Source organism: Lepidochelys kempii, chromosome 4 (assembly GCF_965140285.1).
Source record: "Lepidochelys kempii isolate rLepKem1 chromosome 4, rLepKem1.hap1, whole genome shotgun sequence".
NCBI lineage: Eukaryota > Metazoa > Chordata > Testudines > Cheloniidae > Lepidochelys > Lepidochelys kempii.
In genome coordinates, this window is record NC_136383.1 from 10,022,940 (window position 1) to 10,045,283 (window position 22,344).

Genomic DNA, 22,344 nt, shown 5'->3' on the forward strand with positions numbered 1-22,344 from the left:
GTGCAGGATTGTATTGTTAGGGTCATATCCTGACCCAAATACTTAAGCCCATACTAAATTTTACACATGCGAATAATCCCTTTTAATTTAAGTGCATGCTTATGTTTACACATTCACTAAAGTCTTTGCAAGATTGAGGCCCAACTTACTACCAGTCACCTTTACAGGGGCAGGACTCATGAACTGTAGAGATCTAAATCCAGTTGCTGTGAACTAAGTACCAAAGAGCAGAGGTGGGCTTTGAAAATTCCCTTTATGAATACAATAATGAGCTTCTCAGTGTCAGCCTTTCTATTGTAAACTAAATATGGATGTGTATTTACTCACTTGCTTTTTCTGACTCCGGTAAAAAGTGTACATGTGCCACTTTGACTTATGAAATTAAAGTTATTTTCTCTGGAGAAGCATCTGGCACTGGCCACTGTCAGAGACAGGATATTGGCCTACATGGACCATTGGATTGACCCAGTATGGCCGTTCTTATGAGACCCTCAGGACCCAATTTTAAACATAAAACAGCACAAGTGTCATGTCAAAGATGACAGGTTTCAGAGTAGCAGCCGTGTTAGTCTGTATTCACATAAAGAAAAGGAGTACTTGTGGCACCTTAGAGACTAACCAATTTATTTGAGCATAAGCTTTTGTGAGCTAGCTCATGAAAGCTTATGCTCAAATAAATTGGTTAGTCTCTAAGGTGCCACAAGTACTCCTTTTCTTTATGTCAAAGATGAGAGGGTGTTTGGGATACCAGGTGCACTGCAATTAAGTTTTCGGGCTCTACGTCTTTTATGCTGGTAAATGCTGATATGTTCTCATAAAGTATCTATTGTTTTATAACAGCAACTTCGACATGAAAATCTGGTGAACCTGCTGGAAGTGTGTAAGAAGAAGAAACGATGGTATCTGGTGTTTGAATTTGTGGATCATACACTTCTCGACGACCTTGAGCTGTTTCCACATGGACTAGATTACAATAGAGTTCGGAAATATTTATTTCAGATTATAAAAGGAATAGGATTTTGTCATAGTCACAATGTAAGTAGATTGATGAGGTTAACTTTGCATTTTAAAAAAACTCAATGGATGAGTAGCTGCTAAGTACTTATTTTAAGTAAAGCTTCAACTGGAAAGAAATATGTAAAGTATGTAAATGTTAATAGTGACAGTATTTCATAGAAAAAACAACGAGGAGTACTTGTGGCACCTTAGAGACTAACAAATTTATTTGGGCATACGCTTTCGTGGGCTAAAACCCACGATGAAGTGAATTTTAGCCCACGAAAGCTTATGCCCAAATAAATTTGTTAGTCTCAGAGGTGCCACAAGTACTCCTCGTTCTTTTTGCTGATACAGACTAACACGGCTACGACTCTGAAACCAGTATTTCATAGGAATTCCCAGAGTGACTCAGACCCAAGGTCCATCCAACCCTCTAGCCTGTGGGTCTGTCCAATCCTCTGATGGTGGCCAGCACCAACTGTTTCAGAGGAAGATGTAAGAACTCTGTAGGAGGCAGATGTGGGATAATCTGTCCATCGTGGTCTCCAGTGGTTAAAGATTTATTTAAGCCCTGAAGTAGGAAGTTTAATAGCTCTTCAAAATTTTTTGCTGTTAATTTTGATTCTGGATATTCATGATGGCTCTTTAAATATTAATTTTTTAGAATCTTGTTAAATTGTTGGATTCAACTTCCTGTGACAACAAGCTCTTCCGTTTAATCTCACATTGTGTGAAGAAGCATTTTCTTGTATATCTGGGAAATTGATATCGTGTTAGTGCATAAAAATTCTTTACTGTCAGCGGCATGATAAACCCAAAGCACTGAGATGTCTCGGCACAACACTTACAACTTTTATTCTTCAAATAAATGGTCAAGGCCAGATTTTCAAAATCAGGCACATAATTTGTGCCTTCAAAATATCTGTGGTAGGTAACTTCATGTGCAAAGGACACACTCCCATGCACAAAATGATCATTTGTATGCAAAATAGATGTTTGTGTGCACACATGCATGTTTTGGCATGTGCTTTGTGCACTGACTGTGTATACATGAATGTCTTGAAGACTCAGCTTAGGTATCCTCTGTGCAGGTGAAAGCTTCGTTTTTACATACATACCATGGAATTAGATTTTTTCGTGGGTCAGTCTACGGAATGTAAATTCTCATGACAGAGAAAGAGGAAGTTCTTCAATTATACTTTTTGCTTCTCTTGTTAGATAATACACAGAGACATTAAACCGGAAAATATATTGGTCTCCCAATCAGGAGTTGTAAAACTCTGTGATTTTGGATTCGCTCGTGTCCTGGCAGCCCCTGGTGAAGCTTACACTGACTATGTGGCGACACGATGGTACAGAGCTCCGGAACTGTTGGTTGGCGATACCAAGTATGGCAAGTAAGAAAATGGACAGGAGAGTTTGCAGAGGGTTTTCCCTGCTTTGCAGACAAATTACGAGGCGGCTTTTCCGCCATAACTGTAATAACACAACTCCTCCTCCTCTTCGGAAACAAACCCCAGTACAGTTTCTATAACGCACAAAGATAGAGGAGCCAGAGACTCAATCAAGTCCCCTAGGGTCCTCCCTCTTGCCAATCTGTTTTACATGGAAGCTGCTTGAGTACTATGGTGATGGGCGAAGGCAGTGGAGAACCCTGAGATGGATGGCTAGCTCCTTCCTATCATTTTCAGACAGAAAGATGCTAACAGCATTGTGGATTCTGAAGGCTGCAGGTTGTATAGTGGAGGAGAATGCTAATTAGATGGGTGGTAGGCCCCTCAGAACTTTGACAGATATGTGGGGGGCCCTGTTGGGGTGTGAGTGGAATTAATGGGATTTCTTTGCATTGAGGATCAGTCCTGTAGACTTGGTCAGTACTCCCATGGACTTTAATGGGAGAAATCCTGGTTTGGTCCCTTTACATTTTTAATGCTGCTTGACATACCTCTTTTTAAAAATGTATGTACATATTATCTCATTATAGAACCTTAAATCCACCTTCAGCAAATAAATCTTAAAAACAAATCCCTCCTTAGGAAAGAGCGTCTCCACTTCTGCCTCGTTAATAAGGGGGGAAATGCTAGAGCATGTTATGTTACATGAGGGTGGGCAGCATCATTAATCAAAACCTTAGTTCACAAAACAGATCTTTTTTTATGCCTGGTTAAAACTGAAAACAGTAATTTTGCCACAGGCAAAAACCATGCGCTGTCCAGGTTGCCCTATGCTATGTCAGGCCATGCATCCTGCAGTGACCTTCTGGGCAATGAACACCGGCAACTTTGGGCTCAGATGTAAGAAGGAAACTACCCTGAGATGGTTTTGCCGGCGCTGGTTTCAGTCTCTGTGCTTTTCTTTCAGGGCTGTGGATGTGTGGGCCATTGGCTGTCTGGTCACAGAAATGCTAACAGGAGAGCCCCTGTTTCCTGGGGACTCGGACATTGACCAGCTGTACCATATCATGAAATGTCTGGGTAAGAATGTGTCAGCTTTTTTCTGTGTTTAACTAGCAAAGGCTTATGATACGTCGTGGCAATGAAAAAAGGGTGGCACTGGGAGTAGTGTAAGCAAACACTGTGCAAACAGTCTGGCCAAAGTGCCTGATTCTTGCCTTAATGCACTCACGCTGTTTCAGTCGGGGCGGGGGAGAAAGTTGGTGAAGACGGATGATTGGACCGAAACAAGGTGTTTTTTTTGTTATGTGGACAAATGTCCTCTTGGGCTTTGAAGACTCCCAGATGTATTTCATTTCACCTCTCGCCTCCCAGGCTGGAACGTGGATATTTTTTGTTAATGATTACAGCACTGTAAGATTTGAAAATACCACAATCTGTCCTCTTTGCTGTAGCTGACTGGGACTGTTGGAAGCAAGCTAGTCTTGCGTTATTAGCAGTCAAAGGTTATGCCATGTAGATGTGGCCATGTCCGCTCCTGATGGGAAAGGAAGCAGCTTCGTTGCCAAGGGAATATTTAAAATAATTCTCTAGGCTACCACAGCCATCTGGCTAGCCAGAAGCCGCCAGGTTCCTAACGGCACCCCTAGGCTGCAGACTTCAGGAGCGAAAGCACCCTCAGTTAAAGGGACAGAAAGTGCACCTGCTGTCTCCTTGAGTTTCCCCCCTCATCCCACTGTCCTCACCTCTATCTTATCCCGACTGAGCCTCAGCTAGCATGCACTCATCCAAGCCACAGACCTTGGCCAGCCGCTGCGGAAGCCAAAAGACCACAAGTTGGAGCTGGTGAAAGGAAGAACTTGGTCAGAATGCTGCAGGTACCCCAGGCGGTCTCCCTAGTGGCCTTATGTACGGTAGCCCCTGAACAGGAAGGGGGAGAGTGGAACCCAGCCATGCCCCCTGCAGGAGAGCTCTCAGCAGGGGAGCATGCTCCTGGTGCTGCTGGCTGGGTTCTTTCAGAGAAATCCATGGCACGTCTGCACCTTGAGAACTGCATGCAGTTCTGGTCACCACATCTCAAAAACACATGTACTAGAAATGGAAAAGGTACAGAGAAGGACAACAAAATGATTAGGACATGGCACAGATTCTGTGAGAGGAGAGAGTAATAAGACTGGGACTGTTCAGCTTGGAAAAGAGACAGCTAAGGTGGGGTATGGTAGAAGTCTGTAAAATCATGAGTGGTGTTAAGAGAGTGAATAGGGAAGTGTTCTTTACCCCTTCCCATCACACATGAACCAGGGGTCCCCCAATGAGATTAATAGGCAGCAGGTTTAAAACATGCAAAAGGAAGTACTTTTTCACACAACGCACAGTCAACCTGTGGAACTCATTGCCAGGGGATGTTGGAAGGCCAAAAGTATAACTGGGTAAAGAAAAACAACAACTAGATAAGTTCATGGAGGATAGGCTTATCAATGGTTATTAGCCAAGGTGGTCAGGGGCACAACTCCGTGCTCTGGGTGTCCCTAAGCCAAGCCCCCAACTGCCAGAAGTCAGAACTGGATGGTGGAGATGAATCACTTGATAATTGCCATGACCTCTTCCTTTCTTTTGAAGCATCTGTCACTGGCCACTGTCAGAAGACAGGATGCAAGGCTAGATGGACCATTGGTCAAACCCACTATGGCTGTTCTGATGTTCTTAGAAGCAGTAACAGTCACTCCAGTTAAACTGCCCATTCCTGCCGAGGTCCGTAACTGAACTCCCAGCATCAAAGGCAAAAGGTAGAGCTAAGTGAATCATGACATGCGAGAAGTGGTGACTGGGGTGCTGGGGCAGCAGCGTTTTGAGAACATTAGTTCCTTTATATGCTGTAAAACGGAGTGGGTCTCCTTTAGCCTGAAAATGGAACCAGAGTTCATTTTGCTTGTAGAAAGGAAGAGAGACCCCCACAAAGGCATCACTGAAGGGTCTCAGTCTCTAAGGTTAGTCTGGGCCAGGTTGAGGGCTAGAGTTTTCTCTGCCAAGAAAAGCCTTTTCATATTGGCTGTCTTTGAGGTTCTAGATCCAAAATGTCCAATAGGATAAAGAACCACAGTGAGACCGCTGAGAGCTTTAGCTAGTGTAAGGAAAATGGTAACATTTACTGGCACGGACATCCTGACATCTACAATCGAGAAGAGGGCTACAGTCTGTGCTAAGCTTTGTGTACGCAGTTGTGGTCCCATAACAATATAACCTACCCATTCCAGGCAACTTAACTCCACGGCATCAAGAGCTGTTCTATAAAAATCCACTCTTTGCTGGAGTGAGGTTGCCAGAGGTCAAGGAGGTCGAACCTCTTGAAAGACGGTATCCCAAGCTCTCTGCTGCAGTGTTAGATTTAACAAAGGTAATTAATTATTTTGGAAATGCCTTGGTCTTCTGCTTTCTCCTTCTGTCCATCTTCCCTTTGTTCTTAGGGTTCTGTGATTTAGACTGAGGGGAAGAGGGATCAAAAATGCAAGGGGGAGGCTGCATTTCTGGCTGTCTGTCAGCTCCCGGTCTAATGAACAATTAGCTGGGTTAGCAGTTGAAAAAAAACATGATGCACAGCCTCTTCCTTTCAACAAAACACTTTGCTGCTAGGATTTATTGTGTCCTCATCCCCTTGTCTGGGCTTTCTGCTTCCAGCTTTGGGTGTCCTCCTTACCCTGGGACAACGGGGTCCTGACCCCCCTTGTGTCACCCCACTTATCGCTTCTCCACTCAGGGGCATCATTTACCAGGGGGACAGTTGCCCCCTTAGACTTTTCATAGGTCTATTTTCTCCACTGCCACCCGTCTCCCCTGCACCTCCCATAGGCTCTGTAGCTGTGCCACTGGCAGAGGGAGGATAGGCCCTCTCCTGTCGCCTTCTACCTCGTTGACTGAATGGGGATGGAGCTGAGGCCCCCACTCCTTGTGGGGTTGGTGATGGTTGGGGAAGGAGACTCTGAGCTGCTCTCCTTCCTGCCTGGATCCCTGGCCACATGCTTCGTTCCCCTCTCACATGGAGCTGCTGGTAGGGTGGTGGTGGTAGGAAGTAGGGTCTAGTCAGGCTAGTGACTTGGAGGCCCCATTCAGTACTGATTCCAGCCCAGCTGTGGTGGGTAGCCCACCCACCCAGGGTACAGTTTTCGGGGAAAGGCTTTGAAGGTGGGTGGTCCCTTGGAATATGTGGCAGCTGCCATTTTAGCTGACAGCAAGGTTGAACTGGGGACCTCCAGAGCTGAAAGCATGAATCTCTGGGTTGGGCACAGAGCGGGACAGGTAACACATGCTGACCAGTGTGTTACAGATGCAAAATCCTAGCAAGGAGCAGTTAAAACACCCTTTCTCTCTGGGATGTGATTTTATATTGTGTGGCCATGTGGGGAGCAACTTTCTCTCCCTATAGCTAGCTGCATTCAGCGTGCATACTCTATGACCCACAGAGCCACTTATCTGTAACTCCTGGAGTTGGTACCTTTCCTTGTAAAGAACGGAAGCAAGTAGGTCTGTCGCTTGATGGTGGGGAGGAGTAGATAGGAGTCTGCCCTTCATCTTCCTCCCCAGAATTTTCTGCCTCTGTTACAATGGCAATTAGCCTCTAGAAAACCCTCAATTTTGCCTTAGCCACTTTAGATTTTTAGTTTTGAGAAAATATGAATTGAACATTGCTGCTGCTACTGTGTGTGTTTGTGCGTGCAATACAATAATTTTGTTGGCCAAATAAAATAACACTTTGAACACAACTTATTTGGTTTCTAATGCTTAACGTTATCCATACTGTAAAATCCTGGCCAAAAAATTAAAATAATCAAAATTAGAGAGATGGTTACAGTTTAGGAGAAAGCAGATTGATGTCTGTCAGTGAAAGGCAGCAATTCTATATAGAAAGAGTTTCCAAGCGTCATTGACTAAAATAGATGCAGCAAGCAAACACTGTTAAATTCCTCCAGTTTGTCCTCCCTGGTTACATCCCTTAATCACACCGTAGCAGTGTTTTCTTCTATAACTTTGGGCCTTGGTTGTTTGTTTTCTTACTTTCTCTTTAGTGACTTTTATTTAGAAATATCAAAGATTTTTCATTTGATGCTACTGCAGTTGCCTACCAAACTTTACCTCGGTCTTTTAGAAATGCTTGCAGATCGATCCGGACAAAAGGCCATCCTGTACTGACCTACTGCAGTGCGATTTCTTTAACAAAGATGGATTTGCGGAAAGGTACGTTGTCTGTTTGCTTCTTGGTCAAAATGGCCGTGTGAGAGAAGGAGGCAATGCCACTGAGCTCTGTGAGGTTCCATGCTGTGTTTGCAGGGCTCGCAGTTAGAAAGAAAACCAAGACTTTACTTGTAAACTGAGCACATTTGATATGGAAAATGCCAGACAGTAAACATGGAGCCCAGCACAGTGCCCTTTTTACCTAGTCATTTTGCAGAGTAGAATTGCGCTTCCGGGTAAAGAGCTGCCTTCAGTGTGGTTAGCATTACACCAGTATAGTACTTGCTGCATGTTTAGCAGAAAAAAGAAAATTATTATGCCCAGGGAAAATTAGAGAATTGCCTATAAATAAATATTTGTCAAGTTATTGCCATAAAATGCACAGAAAAGGTATTAGAAATCAGTGTGTGAATTATTTGTTTTATCAGGTTTGTTCAGTTTTTCTCAACAAAATTTGAGTAATTCTAGATCAGGGGTTCTCTCACTTCACTGCCCTGCGACCCCCTTCTGACAACAAAAATTACTACATGACCCCAGGAAGGGGGACTGAAGCCTGAGCCTACTCGAGTCCTGCCACCCTGGCCGGGGGGGGGCCAAAGCCTGAGCCCCTCTGCCCTAGGCTGGGGGTAGGAGGCAACGTCAAAACCCAAGGGCTTCCGCCCCACATGGGGGCCTGTAACCTGAGTCCCACCACTCAGGGCTGAAGACCTTGGTCTTTGGCTTCGGCCCAGGGCAGTGGGGGTCGGGTATTGGCCCAGGGCGGTGGTGCTTGAGCTTGGGCCCCAGACACCAGCAAGTCTAATGCCAGTCCTGGCGACCCCATTAAAACGGGCTCACGACCCACTTTGGGGTCCCAAACCACAGTTTGAGAACTGCTGTTCTAGATGATTAAATAATAAAACACAATTATACTTAACTTTATCTGAGTGTGGCAAAATATTGTAATCCTAGTAAGTCAGACCTGGAGTGGCCTAGTTAAGTAGTACAGCACATGGTCGCATATACAGCACATTCCACAGTCCATTAAAGTCAATGGAGCGCTCCCACTGGCTTTAGTGGGTTTCCAAGCCCATATACGCTTGTTACACTGAGTCTTGTTTCAGAGCGTTAGCCGTGTTCATCTGTATCGGCAAAAAGAATGAGGAGGACTTGTGGCACCTTAGAGACTAACACATTTATTTGAGCATAAGCTTTCGTGAGCTACAGCTCACTTCATCTAATGCGTGCAGTGGAAAATACAGGAGGAAGATATAGGACCTAATCGCATCAGCCACACTATCAGAGGCTCGTTCACCTGCACATCTACCAATGTGATATATGCCATCATGTGCCAGCAATGCCCCTCTGCCATGTACACTGGCCAAACCGGACAGTCTCTGCGTAAAAGAATAAATGGACACAAATCAGATGTCAAGAATTATAACATTCAAAAACCAGTTGGAGAACACTTCAATCTCTCTGGTCACTTGATTACAGACCTAAAAGTAGCAATACATCAACAAAAAAACTTCAAAAATAGACTCCAACGAGAGACTGCTGAATTGGAATTAATTTGCAAACTGGATACAATTAATTTAGGCTTGAATAGAGATTGGGAGTGGATGGGTCATTACACAAAGTAAAACGATTTCCCCATGTTTATCCCCACCCCCCACCGTTCCTCAGATGTTCTTGTCAACTGCTGGAAATGGCCCACCTTGATTATCACTACAAAAGGTTCCCGCCCCCGCCCACCCCCACCCCTCCCCCACTCTCCTGCTCATAATAGCTCAGCTTAAGTGATCACTCTGGTTACAGTGTGTATGGTAACACCCATTGTTCCATGTTCTCTATGTGTGTGTGTGTGTATATATATATCTTCCTACTGTATTTTCCACTGCATGCATCTGATGAAATGGGTTTTAGCACACAAAAGCTTATGCTCAAATAAATTTGTTAGTCTCTAAGGTGCCATAAGTACTCCTCGTTCTTTTTACTGAGTCTTGTGTTACTTGCTAAGTAGCAAACTAATGTGAATAAGGATCGCTGATAAGGATCGACACCAGTTTATATTCTTGAATTCTTGTGCAGGCAGGTGCTAAAATGGGGGACACATAGGATATTACCTAATTTCTGATGCAGAAATTATGTGTGTTCTTTTTTTCCAAGTGACCTCTTCTCTAAAATGCCAGGAGCAGAGTGCCACCAGTTTCACAGAAGCATTTAATCCTGCTCCTATTAAATTCAATGGCAAAACACCCTTGGCTCCAGTGAGAGCAAGAGCAGGCCCATTGATAGTACAATGGATGCCACTTAATAGCAATTCTGATGTTAACAACTGTTGGTTAATAACAACATTTTGCTGGGAACCAAACCTTTCCCATTGACTGTAAGTTAATAGGATTCAGAGACTGGCAATAGACATGCTGCTTATTGACAGCTATTTTTGGAAGAAAGGCCCTGGCTGCAGGCAGATTTGGGGGACTGCAACCTGAAAAGGCGCGTCCCAGGGCTTCTTTTGCTGGCTGCAGCCGCACAAACCTGCCTTTCACTTATCTGCAGCCTTCAGATATATTATCAACTTTTTGCTGGGAACAGAGAGATTGCGAATAAGCGGAATCTATATTAATTCCATCTGTTGTCCCAGAGCACAAGAGCAAGTGTCCTCTTTAATAATGTTTCAGTGATGTGGCTGTACTAATATCCATAAATGACACAGACAACATCATTCTTCGTTGCATGCAGCAGAGAGAGTCACTGACCTGGAACACAGGACATTAGTGTCCTACCCCAAAAATGAATGCTGTACCCGTGTCTCCGTGTTTATTCCACAAAAAGTGTCCAGCATTGCGTTCTATTGGATGATGTCTCCTAACTAGCACCAAACCCCATCACGCTATATTCCCCAGCAATATCTAAACTCAAGCCAAATTAGTGCACGATCTTCATTTGTTTTAATTGCCATGTATGTTTTGTTAGATGTATAGATTCAGGCCACACTAACTTGTGAGGCTTTTTCCTGGGTAATCCAGTTTGGCCAGTTTCTCATTTTAAAAAATGTAATCGTTTGTTTGACTTCAAAAGAGACGTAATCTGACGGGGCTGGGGGTGGACACCAAGTTGTGTAGATTTAGTACTAATGGAAGTTGCTTTGTGTGTTTGTTTTTAATATGGAATGTAGATTTGCTCAGGAGCTTAGGTTAAAGATTCAGAAAGATGCCAGGGACCATCCTTTGCCAAAAAAATCAAAAATTAGCAAAAAGGACAAAGACGATTCTTTAGGAGAAGAAAGAAAAATGCTGGATATCCAGGTGAGTAGATCTTGTTTTTGTTTTCCATAATAGTATTCATTTAATCTTTTAAAAAATCCATCGGTGTGTGTGCATATGTCCCCCATCTGTAATTACATAGGGAAAGATATAGATATTTTTACATTCCATTATTAAAAATGTACCTTCTTTCATCACTTTCCGGTAAGGCAAGTGTAACTCTTGGAAATATGCTTTTGTGATCTAGAGCTGTTGAATTTTTTTTCCAATAAATCTGGTCAGTTGTCAGGAAACAACGTTTTGTGAAACTATTGCTTTTCTTGAAAATGTTAATCTTTTGCAAGTTTTTGACCAACTTTTTTCATTTATCGGTTTTTAGCATTCACTTACCATGTTTGGTTTTATTTTTCTCCATCACTACATTTGACTGGTCAACTAAGGTGCATTGGAAAATTTTAGTCATAAAACAGAATAAAAAATTATGCTTTTAAAAATGGGTGGAAAAATTTGATTTAAAAAATAATTTTGAATGGTGAAAAACTGGCCAGTTTATTAAACCAGTGAAATGAAAGAACCTTTGAAATTTTCAGTTATTTTCCCTTACCCCAGCTGTATATCTTATACCTAGATAAAATCACTGCCGAATGCAAGACAAGGCTACCCTTGTAGGTCACTCTGAATCTATAACTGATGCAGAAAACCTTGTGCACCAGCTGGGCAGTGTTAGTCACGGGCAAAATATTAAACCTGCTCCCTGTCAATTCTGTTGCTGAGTCCCATACAGCATACAGGCTGTGATATGAAAAACCCGCAGCTTCATTCTGGGCTCTCGGCTGTGGCTGTTGAGATCAGTTGTGGTGGTTGGTGCTGTATCATTTCGCAGGGGTAATTCTCTGGAGACTGATGACAAGACCTCCTCAGCGGAGGACCTGGGTCAAGATTTTCAAGTGACTGGTGATTTTGGGTGCCTCGGTTCTTGGGTGTCCTACCTGAGACACTTTTAAGGGACCTGATTTTCAGAGAATGGGTTCTCTGTAAGGTCTGCATCATTTGGCCCTGCATCAATGTTTGTACATTATTCCCCCCCACCCCCATTCTGTTGTTCTCTCCACATTGTGGTCTGGGTGAGCATCTGCCACCTATGTTGAAAAGAGATCCTTGTGTTTAATTTCAACATTATTCCAAGTGCAGATGCTATAGAAAATTCATGCCATTCGATAATTGTACGTTATCCAACTCTTTTATATATTTTATAGTCCGCAGTTTGGTGTCTATAAATACTGTTGCTCATAAGCTTTGTACTCTGAGGCAATCCCAAGGCCTGTAAATTAACATTTTATTCACAGGGGAGAAATGTGGCTGGGGGAAAGTCTGATTTTGGGTTCTATTTTAATTGAGAAGCAAATGCACCTGTGGATTGCTGATCAAACCTAAAAGGGCGTGTGTTTTAATTCCGTCGGTGTTTGTTCCAAACTCTTTAAAATGACGGTGCTAAAAAAAGAGAAGGGACCTTCATGTCTGAGCTGCGTTTTATTTCCGTTAACGCTTGAGTTTATGTTTTGCCTTTTTGGTACTTTAAAGGTTTCATAACTGAAAGCTGTATACACATTAATCCTGTTTTCTTTGAGGCAACTGCAGAATCCACTTAGGAAAGGAATTTTTCTGGATTCATTAACATGCAGAGCAACACTTCTGTTATATATTCCATGTTAAGCAACTTCAAAAGGGAACCGATTAGATGGCAGCTGACTCTTGCAAGGTCAGATGAGAAAAAGCTATGTAGTGCTCAAGCCTTTAAAATACAACTGGTGCAACAGACATCTAAGGAAAGACTTTATGTGGCCCAATCATTGCTCTTGCCAGGCAGCGAATGTCCAGCAAACTTACTGGACTAATGGGTAGCTTTCACTTACTGGAAATAGCATCTATCCAGAGAGCAGGAAGGGGCTTGCTGGGTGAAGCATGCTTTTAAAATACATTTGGATAAGGTATTCCAGATCTCATGTAAAGCCTCCTGTGCATTATTTCTTTATGTGCAGAAATGTGGGATTTCCTTTTGGCTTCCTTGCTAAGCCCCAGAGGAATCTTTCCTCCTCCTTTTCGGAGGTAGAGGGAGTGCTAAACTCTATATAGCAAAATGACTGCCAGGAAGCAGCATCTCCAGATACAAGGGTCTTACTGTAGGTCTAAGTCATCACATACACCCTCTTATATTATGTGTGTATAATGTTATACATTTCCCTTCCTTGCCTTTGCACCAGCCAGTATTCAGGGTAGTTCTATTGGTACTGAGAGAGGTGAGCGTTAGGGACTTGAAGTCTGGCCCTTGGAATCGGCAAGCCCTGAGCATTAATCCTGGCTCTGATGCAGACTCCATCTGTGGCTGTGAGCAAGTTGCTTAAACCATTTTCCTCAATTCCCAGTAGGTAAAATAAGGATGGTACATGGTTACCTGCCAACCATGCAGAGCTGTGATGAGGGTTCATTAAAGCGTGTAAATCAACTGACCGAGCACATTATGTTGAATCACTGCTCAGATGTTGCAGATCCCTGACCCAGACTTTCGCTGTAAATCCCACTCTAGGGACTGGGGTCTGCCTCAGAGTGATACTTATCTCTGCTCTTGTTCCATTTCTTTGGAAGTAGGTCAGGATAGCTCTATTTTCTCTTAGACTTCTCTGGCCTATCTGCCTCTTCAAAGCACCAGTGACTCCAAACGCCCTCCACCCATCCTCCTTTCAGCCCTCTCCTGCTCTCAGATGGGTTTCTCCATTGAGCAGCTCTCGCCAGCTGTGCCTTGCAAGAGCATGGTAGGTGTCTGTCCCCTTATGCCCATGCGTTGAATAACATGATTAGCCCTCATGCACAGTACCCAGGAGTCCTTTCGTCTCAGAGCCTCTGGCAATGAAAAGCTGTAGGTGTCAGGCTAGGATCAGAATAATGGGTTGCAGCTTGTGTTTAAAACACAGAACCCACCACCAACAAAAAACCCCTATTCTTGCCACCAGCCAGCTAATGTAGCTGTAGTCACGTGCCCTCCCTTAAGGGAAGTTACAGTAAACGTTTGCTTAAATGTGGCTGAGTAGGCTGATGGTGCCTTCATACCAGAGCCTAGAAATGTGTGTTGCCAAAGCCCCAACTGATGTGGGGGTCTCATCCCCCGTGATTTAGTCCATCAGTTTTGTATGCCTTCTTCACGGTGCATGTCACTGCACTTTTGGCACATGTTCATTTCAGAAATATTATGCTCCATAACTAAACATCCTCTAGTTACTGGTGTGTTACATGTACCTTGACCTGGTGGGAAGGGATGCTCAGTTGAGTGAGGAATAGACATTGGGCTGGTCTAGCTTTAAAAATTTGATCAACCCAGTCACTCAGGGCTGCGAAAAATGCCTCCCTCTAAGCACTATAGTTAGGTTGACCTTACCTCTAGTGCGGACACAACTAGGTCGATGGAAGAATTATTCCGTTGATCTAGGTACCATCTCTCGGAGAGACAGATTAACTACACTGATGGAAAAACCCTTTCCATCAATGTAGAAAGCATCTACACTACGGTGGGACAATTACAGGGCCGCAGCTGTGCCACTGTAGTGTAGACGTGTCCTGCACCACGATTACGCTCTGTTAGTGCTATTTTACTAGGGACGTAGGTGATATGAGAGAGCATGCCCTTTAATTTTCCTAAACATGTTAAAAACCAAACCAAACCTCTTTTGGTCCGTTACTCCTGCATTGATGGGATGTGGTAAGGTAAGTTATTTACTTACATAGGATGGTGAGACTTGATAAGTCTTTTGTGAATTATGAACTCTACTTTCTGCTGATGGAAAACAGGTGTTTTCTTCATAACATCACTACACTTCTACCAGAATCTCACCGCTCCCTACGAGTGTCTGCCTTCTGTTCTTTTTCCACACACACTGCCATAAGTTAATGTTAACATCCGTTCTAACCCCCAATAGGCAGAGTGACGTTTCTCTTTCTGAACAGGACTTCAACATTGATCCAAAGATCAAAGATGCTAAACTGTTCAAGGTGAAATTATCTAAAGCTGAGGTGGAGAAAGCGGACCGATCTTCCAATATGAGCTGCCTGTATGACAGCGGAACCAGTCAGTTCAAAACAGTCCCTCCGACAAGCATGAAAGACTCCAGCAGCAGCTTGGATTACATAAAGAACCCAGGCATGGTTATTCCTCCCATTATCCCGAACCTTGCCACCATCACACCCAATATAAGTGTTAACTCTGGGAAGGGAACTATTCCTGGAACCCATAATTACAGGTATGGAAGCTAAATCGAACAGCAGAGGAGTTTAGCAAATGCTCCTGAGGGAGTGACAATGTTCTGAGAGAGTCATGGAGTGACATTGCTACAATGAAGGGGGTTAAATGTATTTTGGGCAGGGCAGGGTTGGGTGGGTGGGTGGTAAAAGGTTTTCAGTGGTAGCGGGGAGGGGCTGTAATTGTATTTTGATATTATGGAATTTCAGAGTTAGAATCTCTGCTTTCCTGAGTTGATGCCATTCTCCCAGCTTGATGGAGCATAAAAGCAGCTGGTTATGGCTCCCTGATTCTCTCCTTGGCCCTGATGCAACTTCATGGCTGCTGTAATATATGCCAGCGGGCAACTGTCCCCGTGGGACCAAATACCAGTTGCAGATACCCAAAGCACAGTGTGCTCTGACCACTCACACTTGCTCCTGACGCACTCCTTCCACCAGGGGCCTGTGAGTAGGGCGGCATCAGGACTGGCAATGACAGCTCTGGGGACTCTGCCATGTCGTTTTCTTCTCTGTTTGCACCACATGAGCAGCACAAAGCAGAGCAGGCAGAGGACTGCCTCTAGGAGTGTAACCACAAAGGAAGGTATCAGTTAAAAGGCAGTTATCCTAAGCAAATTGATTGGGTTTTTTTTTTTGTATTTGGACATCCCAGAATCTGCAGCTGGTGAATATGAGTTCTTGTCTGTAATTCTTACTCCTGGGGGAATTCTATGCCACTGTGCACATGCAGAATTCATGTCCCCCTGCAGTTTTTTTTCTCTGCAGAAAATACATTGTTTATGCCTTTTGCCCACCAGGGGCTGCTGTGGTGTCAGAACAGAGAGCCGCTGCTCACCAGCCATAACCACTGATAGGGAGAGAGCAGAAGCTGCATTTCTCACAGCGCCCTGCCTTCAGGGCCAGGTGAGGAGGCACATATTGGGGGAGCGGGAAGACAGAGCGGGGCACACAGGGTTGCTGGGAGGTCACATAGACTGGGGTCCAAAAGGGCTAGTGGGGGGGAGGCAGAGCAGGGCAGGGACTGAAATGGAGTGGGGGTGCAGGACCACATGGAGATCGGAGGCAAGGGTTGGCTGAGTGGGGGTGCTGGGACATATGGGGATGGGGGAAGGGGAGGTGCATGGGGACAGGCAGAGGGTGCAGAGACACATGGGGATGGGGGAGGAGGTGCAGGGACACACGGGGTCAGGGGCAGATGTGCCTAATGAATGAGAGAGGCTAGGGGTCAGCCAGCATCTGCATGGGGGAGGCTCTTCAATTCCTCCCAACAACCCCCCCCCCGCACATTCTATACTTCTCCCACCTAATCCAGGTTCACTCCCAGGCTCCTTCCCTCTCTGAGCTCCTCCATTACCCCTGACTCCCCCAAGCCTTTGTACCTCTTCTGAGGGGTGTGGGAAATACATTTCTGTATTGTAGTTTAAATGAATTACTACTCAAAGTTTTGTATTAATATGCCTAGTAAGGAATCTATTTGTTAAAAAAAAGTAAAAAAAGAATCCAGAATCTTTCATTGTCTGTATTGTTACAGACATACTTGTTGGCAGGTATTTTGAAATAAATGATCAAAATAATTGAAACTGACCTGATTATATTGTGTTATTTTGACAAATAAAATATGCAGATTTTGGAGAATTTTAAAATATTTTGTGCAGAATTTTTAATTTTTTGGTGCAGAATTCCCTCAGGAGTAAGTTCTATGTTAGCAAATAATGGTTTATCAGCTATTCTGGAAACATAGAGACGTGGATCAGTGTTGCAGTCTGGTGTATTCCTTGCTGTAATAGATGTTTAATAATTATGGGCCAGATAGAGCCCAGAATATAAGGGCATGAAAGAGGGAAGGGTGCAAAGATCATCCTTCTTGTCCCTTCTGCATAGGGATCTGGGACACACACACTCACTTGAGCTCTGATTTGTGGGGCTAACAGTAACTGTCTCAAAGCATGCAGGCAAGGCTGTGATCTCAGTGCCCGCTGTAGCTAGTCAGCTGTAGAAGGGAGATCTTCTTTAGGGGTGCAGTAGCATCTTCTTTAGGGATGCGGTAGCACCTGTGCTCTGTCTGTCCTCTGGGTAGCTGCAGGAAGTATTGTGGCTCTGAAGATTGTTTCTTGGGGGTGCTGCTGGTGCAGTTAAAGGGCCCCACACCATCCCCAAACACAGGTCTGTGCATAGAAGGCTCAACCGTGAGCCCTAAATACAACTATAGCAGGGAGAGAAGGGAGTGACTGCAAAGAGTTTTGCATCAGAAAGCATGAGTAGGAGAGAGCTTTCTGTGATTAAAAACTTAGGCAATATTCTCACTTGAAGTCAGTGGGATTCCAGGATTTTGCTTATATGTGGGATGGATTGTAATCTTCCCCACTGTGAGTGTGAAACAACTTAGATCGGAATCTAGAACGTGTATCTCAAGTGGTCAAAATGTATATGCACGCTCACCAGCCTTCCCCCACCACTTGAGTGTGACCTAACATTGATGTCATGATACATTCTACCAGCGAAGAAAGATGTGGGATTCTCCTCTCTGCTCTGAGTAACTAATACAAACCCTCACAGGATGCTGACAGGCTAGTTTGCCAATAACAGTCCTAGATACCAGCCTTGTGAATGGATTCTTGAGGTGAGTCCATAGCAGCTGTTTGTCCGTATCACAATTCCACACTCTTCTGGGAGAGACTGACCTTGATTTTCATTGCTCGACAAGCCCAGGACTAATAGCAAGAGTACACTTCTGATCAGGGTTGTAATACGCTGGCAGTGCAGTGTGTATGGTAGGACCAATAGCTCAACAACTGATTATGTCATGGCTGGATGTCTCACATTGCATTATTTTTATATTATGATGTTACCAAGAGATTATTGCTAATTCTGATTGGAGTCTTGGATTTTTTGTTTTTGTTTATAGAGTTGATGAGAAGACTAAAAAATACTTAACCCCTTTTATAAAGCAAGGGAAACATTCACCAGCAGGGCATTACAATGTCAGCTTGGGCACATCGGTAAGCATCGTCCTTCTCCTGTAGTGAAAACAACGTATTTTAAACTTCAGTATTTACTTTAATGTCATTAATACCTTTCATTTCGACCTTCTCTAGATATATTTCCCTTTTTCGGTTTGGGGACATCATATATAATAGTTTATTCACAGTCATGTTATGTGAATGTGTTGTACTGGAATATTATTTAAGTTAGAGATCCAAGAGCTCAAAGTGATAGACCTGTATTCTTCTAGACAAGTGCAAATACAGTTTCTGGCCCGGTTGGGAGGAAAGGCAGGTGTTGGCTATGGTGACCAAGTAGTTTGGGATTTACATTTAGAATTTTCTGTGGACCGATTGTAAAAACGAATGACTCACTCACGAAAATAAGTGGCTAGCAGCTCCCACGGAATTTTCTTTGAAAGGCCATGCAGATTTAAAGCCTGATGCTGTAGTCATAATTCAGGCAAAACTCCTCTCAAGATGAGCAGGAGTTTTGTCTGAGTAAGGACTGCACAGTCTAGACCCCTTTCCAGTTTTTGGTGTTCTGTGTAATTGTAGGTGGTTTCCTTAAATTACTGATTTCCTAAAGCTTGTCTTGAAGATTATGGAACAGCATATTTCTAGGAAAGAATACAGGCTGTTTTGGTACTCTGACGCTTGAGTAAGTCTCATATCAGAGAAGCTCACTTCTTTTAAACCTGAATAATGGTTTTACTTTTAGTACCCTTAGCTTTTATATACCGTACTCATGTAAATCAATCCCTTGGTGTCAGGTCACAAATGAAAAGAACGTTCTCCAGGCAAACAAGAAAAGATGGGAATTCTCCAAGACAGATGTGCGTTTGCCTGAGCTAAACTATAACCATCTCCCTGAACTCAAAGGAGCGGACGGTACGAGCTTTAATTTGCTGTTAATTAAAACTGGATGATAAATAAGTTATAAAGAGCAGTATAAATTGTATCAGACATTTATTTTTTTTAATCCTATTAGCATGTGAGATTTTTTTGGAGAGGGAAATCTTGACCCTCTATGCTTAAAACAACAAAACAAGTCCATAGCAGTCAATGCATTTATTTATTTGTCTTCTGCAGCTCGAAATTCCAGATTTGTCAAAAAGGAGAACAAAACGGTCTCAGAGTCTCGCATTCCATCCCTTGCCACCATCGATCTTCACAACCCGAGCCTGGCTTTGCAACAGGTGATGATCCAGTGAAATGCTTTGCACTGTTCTCCTAGTGCCTTTCTGCCAAGGTTTTCAAAGCACGTTGCAAGCAGCAAGAGCCAAAAGGTTCCAGACGGTCTCTCTGTGCAGCACATTGCATTCCAGGGTGTCTGATGAGCAGCAGTGTACTCATCGGAGTCATTTGTTTTAGGACAATGCAGGAGTTTTGGAGCCTGATGGGGAAAAGAACCATTTTGGGCAAACTTTTGGCCCAAATGTATGACCCTGGGATTATCCTGGAGGCAAACCTGGACCATGTTCGAGGTTCACAATACAACCACAAATCCTGTGTGTTTCACCTGTTTTCAGGATTTGTTACAAATGCGTGAACTGAGATGCAGATGCTACCCACCAATACCCATGGTTACACAGTGAGTCAGTGGCAGAGTGGGAAATAGAACCCAAAAGTTTGAGCAGAAATAGTTTAGCCATTCTAGACAGACACGGACACACACAAAATAGTTTTTTGCAACTTTGTTTTGTTTGTTTAACAACTATAGCATGCATTAGAAACTTGTAATTTGGGAGTGATGTAGTTCCTAGGTCTCTCCTGGGCTGTGTACTGGTCCAGTGAACATCTTGTTTAGATTTGGCATAGCGTTATGGATTTAAAAATGTACGTTACCCATGTATGCTGATTTGTGATATGATCAATGAAGAATCTGCCCATGTTCTATTGATACTGCACTTGGGACAGGCAGAAGGCTATCGATGAACAGTTTTACTAGGTCATACTGCTTTTAGGCTGGTATGTTAGGAATTACATTAATATTTGTTTGCTGACTGACAGATATCGGGGACATCACTGCCAGATGCTTCAGAAGCCAGCTTCCCTCGAGTAGAACGCTAGCCTGGAGAAGAACTGAGGAACGGGGTACTTTTTGCCTCGGAAGCGTATGTATTACTTTCTGCAGCTTAGCCTCTTGTTGCCTTTCAAAAAGAACACTTGACAAGGGCTGATACCTTCGGTGGGTTTCCTGAAGAGGGAGCCTTCCAATGTTCGATATTCCCGTTTGCAGCATACTTGTGTTGAGAACGGATTTGTGCTGTTGCCAAGCAGGGAAGACCAGTGCGTGACTTTGTGAATGGGTCCCTTTTCCTGTATCGTGCTGTGTAGTTCTGTGCATGTGTATCTTGATCCTAAGTGGGGTTTTTTGTGTGAAACTGACCTGAGGTGTTCGGCATTAGAGACGGGGATGGAATACATTATGGAATTGTGTGCGTCTTCTGAAAAGATGGGTACCCAACAGTGAAACTAAGTCAGTGCGTTAGGATACTGACCAACTCCTGGCCTGGGGAGAAGAGTGTACCCAGAGGTGGATGAGGTTTTGTGGGGCCCTGGGCCAGAGTAAGTGGGGGCCTCTCCCCGCCACTTCTGCATGCTGTCCCCTTCTCCCCGCCCTCCAGCGTTCCTGCCAGGGAAATGACGTTGGAGCGTGGGGGCTTACCCTGCCACGTTCCCCTGCCCAGCAATCCTGCAGGGGCATGGGATCAGGGCATGGGGGCTTGCCCCACTCTGCCCATCCTGCTTTCCTGCCGGGGAGTGCGGTCAGGATGCGGAGGCTCCCCCACTCCCTGGCAAGAGCACCTGGCGGGCAGAGCGTGGTTGGGGTGCACGCCCATGGGGGTCCCCAGTTGGCTGGGGCCCCTTGGCACGGGTCTCGTTGGCCCAGTGGCTAATCCGCCACTGGCTATACCAACAGCATCCAATACAGTTATCTTATAGTAAACTATTTTTCTTTAAAAAAAACAACAAAAACATATTTATGGCCAGTTGAGAGCCCCGGGTCTCAGTGAGAGAGCGAAGGGTTACCGGCACTTATGAGCCAAGAAAAGATGGTAACTCCTACACTTAAACTTTTTAAAGAAAAAGAGAACACCAGCAAATTTAACAGACTCAAAAGAGAGTGATGTACGGGAAACTTAGATAATGGAGGAAAAAATTCACTGAGACTACATGTTAAAGGAACACTGTCACCATAAAAATTGTCAATGGAAAATGTATCAATATGCTATCAATAACACCTATATTTAAAAGTTAAAACTGAATTAATTTTAAAAATCTAATTTACTTTTTGCCATGTGTTTACTATTGTCATTTCACTAATTTTGGGTAGTGAAACTTAAACTGCTCACTTCTCCTGACTGGTTTCCAGGCTCTGGCATAGTGCTGCTGTATTCTGATTTCCAACACTACAGGGGACTGTTTAAATTTTAATAAATCATGTTTTTGTGAAATCTTTACAAATCATCAGTACTGACATGTTCATGTTGTGTTTTCTTGGTAACATCCTGTTGAATATAAAATTCTAATTTTGGTCCTAAACTATTGACAACATCACAAATATCAGAACTGCCTGAAGATAAATATTTGTGCATTGTCTGCATAAATCTATGTACCTTACCCCGGTCAGCATCCTTCTGCAAATACTGACCCTCAACCGGATTCATTTGGTTGGAAAGGACTATGGGATTACTGTATATAAAATCCACTTACGGGATTGTTACCATCTGAAATCAATTAAATCAAGAGATGTGTCTCGCATTTATATTGAGAATTTTTGAGTGGTCTAGGATTCTGTAGCATTAGTGACTGTAAATTGTTGAAATGAATCTGACAGTTGCTTAAAGAAACACCATCAAGTTGAAATCTAGTCAATTAAAGGAAGTGCATTAAAACTGGTTTCTGGTGTTTCAGCTCTACCAGTTGTTGTTTTACAGTCGCATTTTCCTCTTTGTGGGTTGTGTGTGGAGGTTATTTTTGTGGGATTTTTTTTCATATTTTCCCTTTTGCTGAAGAAAAGACTTACACAAATAGGGGGAACTGACTGATTTTGCGGCGAGAATGGTAAAACTGATTATACACACAGTGCTGTCAAATGCACAAAGTAAATAAACTGCAAAAAGGAATAAATCATGTTTGCTGACTTTTCAGTTGTAACCACCTTTTTATACGTTCCTTATAACTGGGCTCCAGTGGGAA

General features: G+C 43.6%; 1 protein-coding gene across 6 annotated transcripts in view; it reads left to right on the plus strand.

The window, feature by feature from the left end:
* CDKL2 (cyclin dependent kinase like 2) overlaps positions 1-22,044 on the plus strand; it is a 36,026-nt gene extending 13,982 nt beyond the window's left edge. For 5 of the 6 annotated variants that reach the window (XM_073340348.2, XM_073340351.2, XM_073340350.2 and 2 more), the window contains exons 4-14: positions 841-1,035; positions 2,218-2,396; positions 3,361-3,473; positions 5,648-5,787; positions 7,534-7,622; positions 10,780-10,909; positions 14,864-15,156; positions 18,063-18,156; positions 18,912-19,029; positions 19,231-19,337; positions 20,152-22,044. In XM_073340348.2, the coding sequence (XP_073196449.1) occupies positions 841-1,035; positions 2,218-2,396; positions 3,361-3,473; positions 5,648-5,787; positions 7,534-7,622; positions 10,780-10,909; positions 14,864-15,156; positions 18,063-18,156; positions 18,912-19,029; positions 19,231-19,337; positions 20,152-20,211 (1,518 nt within the window). In that variant the 3' untranslated portion in view covers positions 20,212-22,044. The remainder of the gene's footprint in view (positions 1-840; positions 1,036-2,217; positions 2,397-3,360; positions 3,474-5,647; positions 5,788-7,533; positions 7,623-10,779; positions 10,910-14,863; positions 15,157-18,062; positions 18,157-18,911; positions 19,030-19,230; positions 19,338-20,151) is intronic. The other variant, XM_078852423.1, reaches the window with a different exon arrangement.
* The last annotated feature ends 300 nt before the right edge of the window (positions 22,045-22,344 follow it).